The sequence below is a fragment of the Vanacampus margaritifer genome, chromosome 2 (assembly GCF_051991255.1).
Source record: "Vanacampus margaritifer isolate UIUO_Vmar chromosome 2, RoL_Vmar_1.0, whole genome shotgun sequence".
Lineage (NCBI taxonomy): Eukaryota > Metazoa > Chordata > Actinopteri > Syngnathiformes > Syngnathidae > Vanacampus > Vanacampus margaritifer.
In genome coordinates this window covers 46569420-46584399 of record NC_135433.1, presented here as the reverse complement: position 1 = coordinate 46584399, position 14980 = coordinate 46569420, and the positions used below count along the sequence as shown (strand labels likewise).

The 14980-nt window shown below is 42.7% G+C and overlaps 3 protein-coding genes and 1 pseudogene across 3 annotated transcripts; 2 read left to right on the top strand and 2 right to left on the bottom strand.

Moving 5' to 3' along the window:
• Nucleotides 1-31: 31 nt before the first annotated feature.
• On the bottom strand, nt 32-1359 carry znf830 (zinc finger protein 830). Its single transcript, XM_077556609.1, has one exon. The coding sequence runs from the start codon at nt 1160-1162 to the stop codon at nt 107-109; it is 1056 nt and encodes a 351-aa protein (XP_077412735.1). The 5' UTR covers nt 1163-1359; the 3' UTR covers nt 32-106.
• A 241-nt stretch (nt 1360-1600) lies between these two features.
• LOC144043238 (ankyrin repeat domain-containing protein 13C-like) lies at nt 1601-11013 on the top strand. Its single transcript, XM_077556607.1, has 13 exons — nt 1601-1994; nt 3855-3896; nt 4139-4243; nt 5556-5641; nt 5741-5786; nt 5863-5929; nt 6941-7085; nt 7158-7289; nt 8232-8393; nt 8463-8542; nt 8625-8723; nt 9671-9771; nt 9858-11013. Exons 1-13 carry the CDS (start codon nt 1643-1645, stop codon nt 9986-9988), a joined length of 1548 nt encoding a protein of 515 aa, XP_077412733.1. The 5' UTR covers nt 1601-1642; the 3' UTR covers nt 9989-11013.
• Nucleotides 7887-7998, top strand: LOC144047292 (5S ribosomal RNA; annotated as a pseudogene).
• Nucleotides 9048-14334, bottom strand: LOC144043237 (zinc finger MYM-type protein 1). The gene is made up of 2 exons (XM_077556606.1): nt 11965-14334; nt 9048-9992 (listed from the first exon to the last, which is right to left on the bottom strand). The coding sequence occupies exon 1, from the start codon at nt 14156-14158 to the stop codon at nt 11966-11968; it is 2193 nt and encodes a 730-aa protein (XP_077412732.1). The 5' UTR covers nt 14159-14334; the 3' UTR covers nt 9048-9992; nt 11965.
• Nucleotides 14335-14980: the final 646 nt, after the last annotated feature.

The window sequence follows — 14980 nt, the reverse complement described above, 5'->3', positions numbered from 1 at the left end:
TTGGGATTGTGGTCTTTGAATTGAAAGACGATTAGCGGTTTCCTGAATTTTAATGTCAACAATACAATAAGTACAAAAAAGTTCAGTCGGTTGTTTTGTACATAAATCAAGCCAGTGCCCCTTTGGCCCTCCAGTCCTGAGACAAAAGTCCAAGCAGTTCTTCCTCATTCTCCTCGTCGTCGTCCTCCATGCTGGCTTCAGTCTCCATGGGTTCCTCCTTTCTTAGCCGAAAGCTTCTCTTCACCACGTCTCTCTTGTCCCTCAGTATCTCTACCCTCTTGAAGCACTCTATCTGCTCGTCGATCTCGTCAATCTGTCGCTCGAGGCGGCCTTCCTCGTCGTCCTCAGCCACGATTGCCTCAGACTTGGTGTTGACCTGCCGTATTTCCTTTTGGAATTCCTCCCACTCCTTGTCCATGTGGTCCTTGGGCGCGTCCACGTTGCGCACCTTGGCGTCCCGCACCGGGTCGTCGAAGAAGCCTTCGGGCAGCGCCTCGGCCGTGTTGTCCTTCTTTTCGGTGCTTTTCTCCGGCGTTTCCGCCTTGGCGATGGAGCCGGAGTGGGAGACTGTCGGGGCGGACGGGATGGAGCTGTCGAAGAAGTCCGACGGTAGCCCGGTGTGTTCCGGGGGTTGAGGATCGGCGGTGGTCGCCCCCGCTTCCACAGTCATCTCCTCGGTTTCTTCTTTATTATCATCATCATCATCATCATCATCATCATCATCATCATCATCATAGACTCCCGCTAGCAGACTAACATCTGCAGGCTTCTTGACAGAATCCGGTTTCTCAAAGAAACCTACAGGTACTGCCGCGGCAGACTCACTTGCACCCGGATCTTGTTTGGCCTTTTTGCCGTTGATTTCCTTGTCATCCGTCACTTTTCTCTTCACCGGTTGACATTGAGTTGTTTGTTTCCCTTCTTTGAGCTCGCTCACCTTCTCCTTGTGCTGTTTCCCAAGTACATGAGCGGGCCACAGTAACTCAGATTTCACCTGCGTGTTGCACAGAACACAGTTTAAGTGGCCCAAGCTGTTGTACTTGGCAAATGGAGACTCGACGCGCTTCTTCTCTTCTTTTTGCCTTTGCTTCTCCCTCATCAAGCGCCGGAGTTCCTCTTGATTTACAACTTTCTTTCCTTTGCCTTTTTTCACGGTTGCCATTCTTGCGACAAAAAGAACTGGCTTGCTTGACAAGCTGAGACTATTGTGGCGCGTGAAAGTGACGTCAGTCAACACTCTGGTTCACGGCGGATCTCGCGATAGCTCTGGGCTTCTTGAACCATCCTGTCTGTTTGATATTTGCCGCAAAGCGAGCTTAGCGATAAAAAAAAAATGCTTCGAAGAATGAATGGAGGAAACGTTTGTGTAATTATTTACGGTTGAGTCTTAGCTATATTTTGTTTAAATGTGTGCGCCGTTTAATATTAAACGCTTCTGGGGTTTTATCGCCGCGCCCACCCTACACTATATTTTTATTGTGGGCTAGCAAGAGCGGTAGCAGCGCTTCCCATATAGGCGCTAATGTCGTCAAGTTAAATCGTTTTGTTCTCTTCGACATTTTTTCGACTAGCTTTCGTGTAATTCTAATGCCGAAGAGCGTAGTAAGCTAGTATCGAGGTTACTTGAGGGTATTTTACCACCATGACAGGTGAGATGATACGCGCCGCGCGCAAGGAGCACTACAAAGGCAACAAAAATGCCCAAGCCGTCGACGAGACTTCCAACGGGACCATCCCCAACGGGACCGGTCACCATTTTAAGTCCAACAAGGCTTTCCTGAAACCGATCAAACCGTCGGCGCTGCTGCACCAGCACCAGCAGTTGAATGCAAACAACCTGAACGGCAACGCGTCTATTGTCAACGACGACAATAGGAATCCGATCATCCTCACCAACGAGGATTTCCCCGTGCATGAGTGCGTATTCAAAGGGGACGTGAGACGACTCTCCTCCCTCATCAGGACCCACAGCATCTCTCAGAAAGACGTGCACGGTAAGAACGATGCCATTAGCTCATTGTTTTCATCCTCTCCGCGTGACAATTTATTGTATCATGCAAAATTCTTTATTCCGTCAATTTTCACCATTCTACTCTGTCCACACTTTTACAACCTATTTCAATAAAAAAAACATTTAAAAAAAACTTGGAGACAATTTTCTCATATTCCCCAAATTCCTACTTTGCCCACAATTCCATCTAACCCTTGATAACATTCCCCATTGAACATTTAAACGTTCAAATGTTCAGAGTCATCTTGAGAACTATTTACCCCCATTTTCAATATTAAGCATTTCCCATGACAAAAGGCACTAGGGGTGTGAATTGCCTAGTACCTGGCGATTCGATTCATATCACAATTCATAGGTCACGATTCAATTCGATACCGATTAATCCCTACATGAATCTATAAATTGATTATTGCGATTATTTTTAAACTCAAATTTAGAAAATACAAATTAAAACTTGTACATGTACACTGTAAGATTTGTATGAAAATGGATTTATCTGAAAATTCAGGCTTATAACTGAGCCACTGTATTTAACAAAAAGGTTACGTCTGTTTCATGTTTGAACAGCACTGAATTAAAATATTAAGGCTTCATGTTCCATTGATAAAACATTCTTCCATGCTTAATGTGTGAATCCTAACCCTAAGTAAGACGCTTTGTTTAATATTTCCATTAAAAAAATGGATGTTTAAAAATCGATTCGGCCGCATTTTGAATCGATTTGACAATTGTGTTCTGTAATATCGCTGTATATTGCCGAATCGATTTTTTCTAACACTCCTAAAAGACACAAATATAGATATTTTACATATCGTTGGTGTCGGTCCGAGCCAAAACCCCTTAAGTCACATTTTGGTAAATTCATATTTAAAAAATAAAAAATAAAAATCTATACTATTGGTCAGTCCACACGTGTGTTTTTTTTTTTTTTTTTTTTTTTTTTACAAATTAATGACCAATCTAAAGTGTTGAAAATGGCTTGCTCTCTTTGATAATGTAACGTTAATGGTTAAACAAACACGCCTTTTTGGGTGACACCTCTAAAGTGACTATTTTAGAGGTACATCGTTTAGTTACTTTCTCCTTCAACATTTCGTTACCCATTTAAAATAGTCCAATTTTAAGCACTTAAGATTATCCGGGAGTCAGGACATGTATAGAACTGTTTGTCACACTACAGTACTCCACATTTTCCATGACAGAATTTGCAAATAAATGCAGGAAATTTCCATATTTACTGTCTGTCTTTACTGGAAAATTATTGATCGCATTAAAAAAATGTCCAGATTTGTCAGCATTCCACATTTCTGATTTTTGTGTCATTAAAATTCTTACATTTGCGAGATGATGGCACGTTTGGGATGGAGGAGGCAGTGCGTGTTGAGGTCACATCACAGGCCGCGACCTTAAGCTATGCACAGACCTATGGGGAGGCACAGAAGTCCCACGGCTGTATACGTGGACGGTGGACCTAATATGCCATTGTATTGCAGTGCCTCTTCAAAGTGCGAATGCTTAACATGATATGCTTAATCTCTGCTAAAGCAACTACTATCTCCTTATTTGAAAACCTGACTGAAAAATATCATTTAACGAGTTCTTCCACCGTAGGCATTTTGCACACTTGGGAATTGCGAACAACATCCAAGTAGACTACGTGTATTTCTCGTAAATTTGTGAGGTTTTTTTTCTTGCCAATTTGCCACTTAATAATACAGTATCACAAATATTTGAGTATTTTTCTTGTAAATTTGTGATTTTTTTTCCCTCTGAATATTCTCATTCACATTTTCTAGTTTAATATAGATTTTTATGTTTTTTTTTCTTTCTTTTTTTCTTTTAGGTAATACACCTCTCCATCTTGCTGTGATGCTGGGCAACAAAGGTAAGAGTGCATTTAAATGACATTGGCAGATGCTTACAATCTGTAGCTCAAGACTAGAGTAACACAGTAACACAGGAAATAGAAAAAATATCCGTTTTAATGTCAAACTGTAGCCATCTTCCAACCAACGTTTTCTAAATGTAAGAGCAATCGTTTTAGCTCACACTTTATCATTATGAACAGGCATAAAAAAAAATATTGATTGATAATCAATATTGATCCGTTTCCCTGTTACGTTTTAGAATGTGCCCTTCTTCTTCTGGCCCACAATGCACCAGTGAAGATGAAGAATGCACAGGGATGGAGCCCTCTGGCAGAAGCCATCAGCTACGGTGATAGACAAATGAGTGAGTAGCATCACTTCATCAGATACTCGGTGTATGTTCTTTACATTGGCTTAAGTGCTTGGCCCCTGCGGTTGACTGGCGACATCACCCGGGACCCTCATGATGTCAAGCGCTCTACAAAAAGCGATGAATCTAAATCATATTCCGGAACTAGACCTCTCCTTGTTGGTTGCTTTCCTGTGCGTGTTAGTTGGTGGATTTGATCCGAGCATTTATTATCCTGGCCTCGGCCATCCAGAGGCGGCTTTGGAGCGCCGCCCAAATGACGAACGGCTTAGTGCCGGGAAGCTCGTCGTCACGAAGCGTTTCGTATAAACAGCATTTGCGATGCCTTCTCTGTTCATACTGGGAATCTTGTACAAGCCATTAAAGATTGAAAAGTCCAGGGTGAATAATTGAAAAGTAGCCTCAGCCTGCATGCCGGCACTGCGTATGTAGCCGCTTTGCATGCGCCTCCCTGATCGCCGCCATTGCTTGTATTTACTTGCATACCAATGAAGCCATTTTTATGGAAAAAGTCAATCCAAGGGTGTGGTTAAAAAAAAACAACAGGTTTGTCCTTCATTTTCACCTGTGGTCGCCTCAAAGAAGTGCCTCGTCAGCATGTTACCGACTCCCACAATGCATCTGGAGATGCATTAGCTTAATGTGGAGCTGCACGTGCGCAGCTTTGCTATGCCGTGTGAATTAGTAACCGCTGGAATTGTCCTCTTAATCAAGTCATGCAATGCTGGACTTTAATACAGTGTTTGGCTTTTCTTGCCTTTATGCACTTTTAATGCATTAACGTCTTGGTTCAACCAAATGTATACTAATGTGAATCCATTCACTGGCCACTTTATTGGGTACACAATCTAGTTAGTAGTACTATAAATAAATATAACTCATCCAAATGAGCACCATTTAAAATCAAGTACCTTATACAGACGGGCAAAGCTGTTTTGCTAATGTGGGCAAAATACGGTGTGTGTTTTTTTAAATTGACACAGACAGAGAGGTACACATTTTTAAATATGCTCATTATTGATCTTTTCATGTTACAAAATGTCCATCTTTCCTCAAATAGTGGTGTCATCACATGAATAAATAAATGCCTTGCCTCCATTAGTCCCTTACTGTCTTTCAGCTGGTCTGTAATTGCCATATCTACGATGATGATCCGTCTTAGCCACAGTACACACCGCATTCGTGACATCTGTAAAGCTGAACATGCCAAAATATTGTTGAACGACCTCTCTGACACTGTCCATCCAATGCGGGTCTTCTGGGCACGCGCCAAGAGGTTAATTCATTTTCACTTCCTGTCCCGCAGTCACAGCAATACTGCGCAAACTGAAACAACAATCCAGGGAGAGTGTGGAGGACAAAAGGCCAAAGTTACTGAAAGCCCTCAGGGAGGTGAGCATGTCAAAGATCACTTTTATTATTATTATTTATTTATTTATTTTACACATCGTCACACTCCTCATCCACAAATGTTTTTTTTTCTTCTTGTAGCTGGGCGACTTTTATTTGGAGCTGCATTGGGATTTCCAAAGTTGGGGTGAGTGTTTAGTTTCGATATTGGGAAAGTGATGTAAATACTGTAAAGACTTATTGGCATAATTTCTCCGTCACAGTTCCACTGTTGTCACGGATGCTTCCGTCCGATACATGTAAAATCTACAAGCAGGGCATCAATATCAGGTAATGACCATGAAATGAATGTACTGTAGATTATGTTATCAAATTTTCTTAAAAATAAAAACAAAATAAAAAAATGTGCAAATGTATGAATAATACCATGAAATAGTGTTTATAATTTTCCATAACTAATTGTAATTGAAGTACTGCATAATATTATATATTATTATTATATTAGGGCAGCACGGTGGCTGACTGGTTAGCACGTCCGCCTCCCAGTGCAGAGGACGTGAGGTCGAGTCCGGGCTTCGGCCTTCCTGGGTGTAGTTTACATGTTCTCCCCGTGCTTGCGTGGGTTTTCACCGGGTACTCCGGTTTCCTCCCACATTCCAAAAACATGCATGGCAGGTTAATTGAACACTCCAAATTGTCTCTAGGTGTGAATGTGAGTGTGGTTGTTCGTCTCTGTGTGCCCTGTGATTGGCTGGCAACCAGTTCAGGGTGTACCCCGCCTACTGCCCGAAGCCAGCTGGGATAGGCTCCAGCACCCCCGCGACCCTTGTGAGGAAAAAGCGGTCAATAAAATGGATGGATGGATGGATTATTATATTAAATATGGTAGGGTAGGAATGCTTCTTGCTGTAATGTAATGAGATGATAAAATGTATAAGTGGTATGTGAATTAACTCTTTGAGCGGTGTTGGATATTCTGAACTCCAGCGATGGAAATTGTTGTCGTCGACCACTTTATTTTTTTTTTATGGGAATGAGTGGAGAAAAATCTTGGCCTGCTTTGGTTTGGAAAAAAGTTTTCAAATAATAACTATGACCAGCAGGTGGCAGAATTGTGTCTCTTGCATGAGCTCATCCGTATCAATGGAATGAGGAAGGTTGTAAACATTGTAGATCTTTGGAAATTCAAGCTTGTGCTTGATCAAAGTGTTTGTCATGTGAAATCTACTACAGACTCTCACAAAAGAGAGGAATTATAATTATTTCAATTTAAAAGTAGAAGCAATGACGTCATATACGTTGATACATGTAGATACAAACAGGCATGTCCTCCCTTCGTAGGTTGGACACCACCCTCATCGACTTCATCGACATGAAGTGTCAGCGTGGAGACCTCAGCTTCATCTTCAACGGGGACGCGCCGCCCTCGCAATCCTTTGTGGTCCTGGACAACGAAGCCAAAGTGTACCAAAGAATACATCACGAGGTCAGACGCTCTTCACCTGCACAAGAAGAAGCTGCAGCATTGAATGATCTTGATTGTGTATGCGCCTCAAAGGAGTCTGAGATGGAGACAGAGGAGGAGGTGGACATCTTGATGAGCAGCGACGTCTACTCGGCCACCTTGTCCACTAAGTCCATCACCTTCTCCCGCACTCAGAGTGGCTGGCTCTTCAGGGAGGACAAAACCGTAAGACCTTCTACTCCACTTCACTTTTAAATATTTTAATTCATTTTATTATTTAATTAAAAAAAAAAGTATTTGATTAATTTATTTCATTATAATTGTTTTAGTATTATTGTATTACTTAATAAAAAAATATATTTATTATTTAATGTAAAAATTGAGGCATTTTATTTATTTTTATTATATTTAAGGTTGTCAGTCTAACGCGTTAATCCAGATGAATTAATTACGCGCAAATTAGTGCGTTAAAAAGAATAACGCAATTGATCGTGAATGGCATGTCAATGCGCAATTTAACCCATCAAGGTACCCGTAGGCGGCAGAGGCGGGCCACTACAGGGTAGCACGACTAGCCACTACGAGCATTGACAACAGCAGACATAGACGCAGTGCAGCACAGCCAAAAGAAAGAGGCAAACTTATTTGGACCCAGATCTTTTAGAGCCATTATTTTTGACGGTTTTATTATTTTCAACGTACATCTTTCATGTCGCCGGGACCCGCGGGGTTGCGCCGCTGGGCTTCCGTACATAGGCTACAAGCTAGATCCCGATGATGGAACGCAATGGCGTGGAGCGATGGCACCGACATTGTTAGAAAGCTTACGGCCATACTACCCTGAGAACGTCTGATCTCGGAAGCTAAGCAGGGTTGGGCCTGGTTAGTACTTGGATGGGAGACCCCCTGGGAATAATACCAGGTGCTGTAAGCTTATGCCCTGCGATTGGCTAGCAACCAGTTTAGTGTGTACCCCGCCTACTGCCCGAAGCCAGCTGGAATAGGCTCCAGCGCCCCTTGCGACAAGCGGAGAAGAAAATGGATGGATTAATGTATTTTATTATTTAATTTAAAAAATTTATTTATTATTTAATTTTAAAATTGAGGCTTTTTATTTTTTATTTTTTTTGCCCACTTTGAGTCAAGCGCTTTGATGTAACGTTGCAGGAGCGTGTGGGCAACTTCCTGGCGGACTTCTACGCCGTCAACGGTCTGGTGCTGGAGTCCAGGAAGCGGCGCGAGCACCTGAGCGAAGAGGACATCCTCAGGAACAAAGCCATCATGGAGAGCCTCAGCAAAGGCGGCAGCATCAGCGAGCACAACTTTGAGGTGATTGACACTTTTTTTTAGTTTTGTTTTTTTGTGCTGCTTAAATAAAAACACCAACTTTTTCCACAGTCCGTGAGGAGGCAGTCCCTCTCGGCGCCGGCCCCTAATACCATTTCCTGGGAAGAGTACATTACGGCAGAACACGGAAAGTAAGTAGCCATTATTTGACTTTTTTTTTGGTTGTGTTTTTTTGTATCAATGTTGTGTTACGTCTTCTCCTTGTGGACGCAGGCCTCCTCACGTGGGCAGAGAGCTGGTGTGCAAGGAGAACAAGAAAAACTTCAAGGCCACCGTTGCAATGAGTCAGGACTTCCCTCTGGGCATCGAATCGTAAGTACACACCCTTGACTTGACACGTGGTGTGAGATAGCTCTTACTAGATTCTATCTAACACAGGGATTTTCATCATAATCTAAAGTTAGACTGTATTTCTTAGAAATAGTTGTGTACGTTTGTGCTGATATCCACCGAGGTTAATACTATACGGAATATTGACGGACTTTGAAAAAGGTCCATTGAGCTCAGTTGTATTTACAATAAGTAGTGTGAGAGTCCGAAATGTATTTATCATATATTATAAATATCATATATTGGCTGTATAGTCACATTTTAACAATAGTAGAAATTTAGAGGAATAAATCCAGCAACGGAATATCCAAATCCAAGATCTTTATTCAGAAAACATTGATCAGTTGTAGACCGGATGAAAGTATTAGCCAATGGGAACGAGTAATAAAAAAAATAAAAAAAACAGGAAGTACGGATCTCACCAAATTAAAAACATACAGGATATTCCAAATCAAAGTATTTTATTCACAAAAGCTGGTACGAGCCACAGATGTGAGTCCTGTTGAGCCAATGAAAATGGAGATTGGAATACAGGACCTACCAAAATAAAACATACACAATATCAAAGCTTCCAGGTCCATCTGATCTTTCTATCAAGTCAGTATGAATGAGAGAAAAAAATAAAATAAAGGAAGTTGAAAGCTACCAAAATAAAACCAGTCACAGAAAATTTCCAAATCAAGGTCCTTTGTTCACCCAACATTGTGGGGAATTAAAACAGGAAGTAGAAACCTACCAAAATAAAGGCGTTTGTTGTAGAATATCCAAATGCAAGTCCTTTGTTCACAAAAAGTAAATCAATACCAGCCCTGAATGGAAGTTGTGTCAAGGCAGAGTGAATGAGGAATCAAAAATCAAAAGAAGAAAAAAAGCTTTAATAATTCCCCAAAAAACGTTAACAAGTTGACGGTGTGTTGCTGTCGTTTCAGTTTACTGAACGTGTTGGAGGTGGTCGCTCCCTTCAAGCACTTCAACAAGCTGCGGGAGTTCGTCCAGATGAAACTGCCACCCGGCTTTCCCGTCAAACTCGGTGCGTGGCCCCGTTCTTACGGCAACTCCGCCTCCTCCCGGTAACATCCCCCCTCCCCCTCCCCCCACATTTCCTTTTTCCCGCAGACATCCCCGTGTTCCCGACCATCACGGCCACCGTCACCTTCCAGGAGTTCCACCACGACCACTTCGAAGGCTCTCACTTCGTCATCCCCTCCGACTTTAAAGAAGACCCCAGCCGCTTCCCGGATCTCTGACCACCTGCAAACACAGCAATAGGTTTTCCATCGCTCTCCTTCCATGCATTTCACACAATTGCCACAGAGAGGGCGGATATTTATCTATTGGAAATAATATTAAACATTATTTATGTGCTGTGAGTTTAAAAGGAATGAAAGGACGCACGCAACATTGTGTCGGTAATGAAGCTCGTCCGGGTGGTCTTGAACTGGTTTACGTAAGGTGGGGAAAACGGTGCACTTTAATTTCAGCCCACAGGCGCTTTATGTGCTGCTGTTTTGGTCAGCAAAAATGCTCAAATAGGTTTACTCTTTAATGTCTATAAATGGAGATAATTATACTTGGTGGGGTTTTTTTGTGATGGAGAAAAGGGAAGGCTTTTTCCCCCCCATCTCAAGTGAGCAACTATTTGAGGAAATCTGCTTAAGGGGAGCTGATGGGCGGCCATTTTGTTGCTGGATCCAAGGCAAACCGATGTTTCCATGCTGCTATTCACACTATATTATGATTCATATTCTCATTGACTTCAAGTGTCCTGACAATGTCTTGTAAATAGTCTTGTCTCTCAACAAACTAAAAATGTCATCGGTTATATTATATCCTTACGCTTAATTATGCATTTGTACATATATGTACGGTACGTATATGTTTCTCTACTCATGGACTTAAAAGTGTGTAGCAATACAATGACGATACGCAAGAATGTTTTCAAATGACCTCCGAACCGCGTTCACGTTCCACATTCAGGTTAGCTCACGCTTACCTCCCAGCTCCTCGCCCCGTCTTCTCCATCGTCGTGTCAAAGATTGTAGCGCGCGCGCGGGCGGGGGACTATTCAGGGTTACTGTCGTTGGCGTCAAGCTGCACTAGGAAACTGTTTGAGGAGGACTTTGCGGTACGCATGTAAACGAGTCTCTCACCCCTTCAAACGCCTTTCAGTGCTGACAGTAGCTTGTCTGCTATTATTCTTTTGTACAAACTAAGCTGTGAAGTTTCGGGCACTCATCCTTCCTTTTCAATAAAGCACCAGCATCACATTTCACTTTGTGTGCTTTTGTTCACTACACGCTTTAGCAAAGGTTATTTATTTTCCCCGCGTTATTGGTGTTGCGCTGAGCTCATTTTATGGAAGTGGGTTTTGGGGGGAAAAAATATGTAGGCTACAGTAAATATATTGTATATACAGTGGTACCTCGGAGTTTGAACATAATTTGTTCCTCCCATATTGCTCCACCCTCTAAAATATATATATATATTTATTAGGGGTGGGAATCTTTGAATGTCTCACGATTCGATTCAGATTTTTGGGTAAGTGATTCGATTCAGAATCGATTTTCAATTAGGAACGATTTTTGGATTCAAAATGATGATTGAAAATGATTTTTGCTTCAATCTATTGATGTTCAAGGAATCGTAATGATCTACTCCAGTCTGACTCGCTAATGCTAACTAGCCGCGCTACTCGCGGCACTTTTATCACTCAAAAGAACGGCTCCACGCTGCAAAAAAACTCCAACTTTTATTGGAATACCTTGATTGTGACTTTTTCCTTTTACTCTCTAATGTGGCTACAACTTAACAGTGTATCAGACCGTGTGGAACCACACTGCCCCTAAGTGGCCAAATTGGGTACAACATGAACAGCGCTCCCAATAAAGGCACACACAAACAAAGGGAAGACAGTATACTTTTTATTTATTTAATAAAATCGATTTTGGGACATTTAAAATCGATTCTGAATCGTACTAAATGAGAATCGATTTTTGGGCACACCCATAATATTTATACGTGGCCCTAATACGGCGTCGTAGATTTCAGCACTACGGACAGCACGCGCAAAAAGTTTTGACAACCTTTGAAATGTGTTTACTGCAAAAGAAATGACATAAGCCTAAACAATAAACACTGACATATTGAACTAGCAAAATATAGACTAACTACTGAATACAGTGACATATTTGATAAGGGCAGTTACAGGAAATTAATGTCTCACCTTATTTATAGACGAACTCCATCCTACGGGCCTTCTTGGTAAACTCCACGCTGACTTTGTCGTAGAAGCTTTCATCCGACTTGATCTTCTGAAGCATCCTCCGTTCAATAGACATCACGGCCAGGCCAGACGACCTGTGCTGACCCGTGGCATTGCGCTGATAGCTTTTGATCCGTTTGAGTCCGGAGAACGTTTTTTCCCCCCAGGCGGCGGCGGATGGCAGAGTGAGGAAGAGTTCACACAGTTTGTAGAGTTGCGGCATGGCATCGCACAAGCCATTCGAGCGCATGAAATGGGTTAATTCCGGGACGTTTTCCTGATTCAGATCGGTAGACTCGTACAACACTTTCAGCTCACTGCGCAAAAGGCCGTCATCAAAAAAGTGTCCATACGTGTATTTGAGGGAGTCAATAGCGGCGTCGGGAAAAGCCTGCTCATACTGATGGAATCTGTTGAAGTCCAGAAGACTCACAAATGCCATCTTCTCCAAAGATGAGAGGCATTGTTGCATTTGGGAATCGATTACGTCCAGCGCTTTGAAATAAAGTGCTTCATATTCCGTTTTCATGTCACTTGGCCCTCGGCACCTCTTTGCCGGGTTCTCGGGTTGCGGGACCAGAGCAAAAACACGTTCGAATTCCCCTCTCTGTCTTTGCAACTGTTCTGTTATTCTCTTCATTTGACTCACACAATAGCCAACGTCGAAGCATTTGGTTTGCAGGATGTTGGAAAGCACATCAGTGAGTGAAAAAACGTCGGAAAAAAGATGCAGGAGAAATAGGACTTTGGGGTCCTGGGGGTCCTCTAAATATTGCAGGAAGCCGCCCGCTGAAAGAATGGACCTCTCGTCCCAGTCCAACGGGTTGTTTCTGATGTCATTAAACAGTTCGATTAGTGATCGGTGGTTATCTTTTGCTGTGTTTACTAACACAGACGTGGTGTTCCACCTGGTTGGGGCAGCTCGGGGCAATCGCCTCTTCACGATGTCATCGAGAGCTTTGGCGCGCTTTGTAGAGGAAGCAAAAAACGACGCCAGGCCATTCAAAGTGGAAAAGAAAACCTTGCAGTCTTTGATGGTGCTGCACGCTTGCGAAAGCGCCAAGTTCAAGTTAAGAATGTGAGCAATGCAATGCACGAAACCGCAAGACGGGTGTCGCTCCCTCACTTTGGCCTGCAAGTCATTTAAGTGGCCTGACGTCACTGCGGCTCCATCATACGTTTGACCGACAAGTTTGTCCCCGCATTGCATTTCATCCACCGCGGCAAAAACATGCTCCGCGACGACCGCGGCTGTCCTGTCAGCGCGGACATCCGAAAAGCCCACAAATCTCTCTTCCACTTCTCCTTCTTTGGTGACGTATCTCCACACAGTAGAAAGCTGGGCCAAGTTCGACGCATCGGTTGTCTCGTCGAGGAGTATCGATACAAAGCTGGCGTCTTTGATTTCAGATGTAATCTCATTCAGCACCACGCTAGCCACAGCTTCAATCAGATCGTTCTGAATGCGGCTTGACGGGCCGGAAAACGTAGTCGATGACTCCAAATGATGGTCAAGCCTCTCGTCGTATTTCCGGAGTAGATGAACAAGTTCGTTGTAGTTACCACGATCCTCTTCCGCGTGCCCTCGAAATGGTTGCCGCTGTGCTCCGAGGTAGACAACGATGTCCACAAGCCTCTTCAACACTTCCCGGTTCTTTTTGACCCGCGCGTTGTGCTGCTCCGCGTCGAGTCGCAAACCCTCGTTAAGTCGATACTCGATCAGCGTGTTTTCAAATGTCTTAAGTTTGACCACACAACGTATGTGCGAAGGTCCACGCTCGTGCTTGCTCATAGAAATGTGAAGGTTGTTTAAATCGTCGTAACCTGTCGCAGTCCAGACCGTGCGGTCCGTGGAAAAAAGGAGACAGGGCCAACAGAACAGTTTGCTAACCTGCGGACAGCCAGTTAGCCATTTATTTTTCTCGTATGTGCTGGCTTGAAAATGACGCGCGAAATGCTTCCTCGTTTTTATGATAACGACTGCAGGAGTAGGTCGACCACTTGAAATGATCTTATTTTTTTCTTCAAAAGTTCTCCGGGAAAACGGCACTGAACGCAAAGACTCAATTGAATTAATTTCACTCATTGTGGCGAGGCGATTAACTGCAGCGCGTTGGTCGATAAGATGCTTTTCTTGCAGCTTACAGGTCGCCATGTGCGAGTGGAACTCCACCGGAAACACGTGACCTCCAATTCTGTCTTCACTTTTGACCGTTTAGTTTCTAAACCTAAACGTAACTATAACACTCAAACAAAACCATAATCTTAACTCAGTTTATTTTGGAGTATATTTCGCTGCTTTAACTAAGACGGCCGTTGGCGCGTTCGCCACCACCGGAAACACGTGACCCTCATTTGACCACCAAAGTTATAGCGCAGCGCCACCGAATGGCGAATGTAGCGTAATTGCAGTACATCGTTGTCTGAACAACTAAATATAAGGTGGATGAAATCTGATTTAGGTCGTGATTGAAATATTAAATCACAAAAGCGTTAGCCTCCGTGAATTGGAAAGTCAAGTTAGAATATCCATACCGTATATATTGACGTGGTGCTGTACTAGACACGTCAGCAAAGTCATGTACATTGCTGTAAAATTATAACTGTTGACTGAACATTGAATGATGAAGAGAGGAAAACAATCTTAAATTTCCTTTCAATGTATTAAAGTTGGTTTACACATTTATGCTTCTTGAAAGCCTACTCCTCAATTGTGTAGGATTCTGAATTTTAAATTATTAAAACAAAACAAATTTTTTTTTCCTTCGCCTATAGCCAACCCTAGTATCTACACATTTTACGGTGGCTGAGGTTTTGGCAGGTGCTGAAAAATTACTGTACATCATTCTGTACTCCGCAGTACATTACATTAAATATACTGTAATGTAATCTAATCTACAAATTTAAACAGAAGAATGTTAGCATTTAAATTTAACATAGTACAAACATTTTCGTGCACCAAATATTGTGTATTTTG

What these genes read in the sequence shown, in the direction of transcription:
- LOC144043237 (XM_077556606.1), bottom strand. Translation starts at nt 14,158, where the DNA reads ATGGCGACCTGTAAGCTGCAAGAAAAGCATCTTATCGACCAACGCGCT.
- znf830 (XM_077556609.1), bottom strand. Translation starts at nt 1,162, where the DNA reads ATGGCAACCGTGAAAAAAGGCAAAGGAAAGAAAGTTGTAAATCAAGAG.
- LOC144043238 (XM_077556607.1), top strand. Translation starts at nt 1,643, where the DNA reads ATGACAGGTGAGATGATACGCGCCGCGCGCAAGGAGCACTACAAAGGC. An exon ending in ACCAAAGAATACATCACGAG is followed by an intron (nt 7,086 to 7,157) that starts GTCAGACGCTCT and finishes TGCGCCTCAAAG; the next exon opens with GAGTCTGAGATGGAGACAGA. An exon ending in CGGCTTTCCCGTCAAACTCG is followed by an intron (nt 9,772 to 9,857) that starts GTGCGTGGCCCC and finishes TTTTTCCCGCAG; the next exon opens with ACATCCCCGTGTTCCCGACC.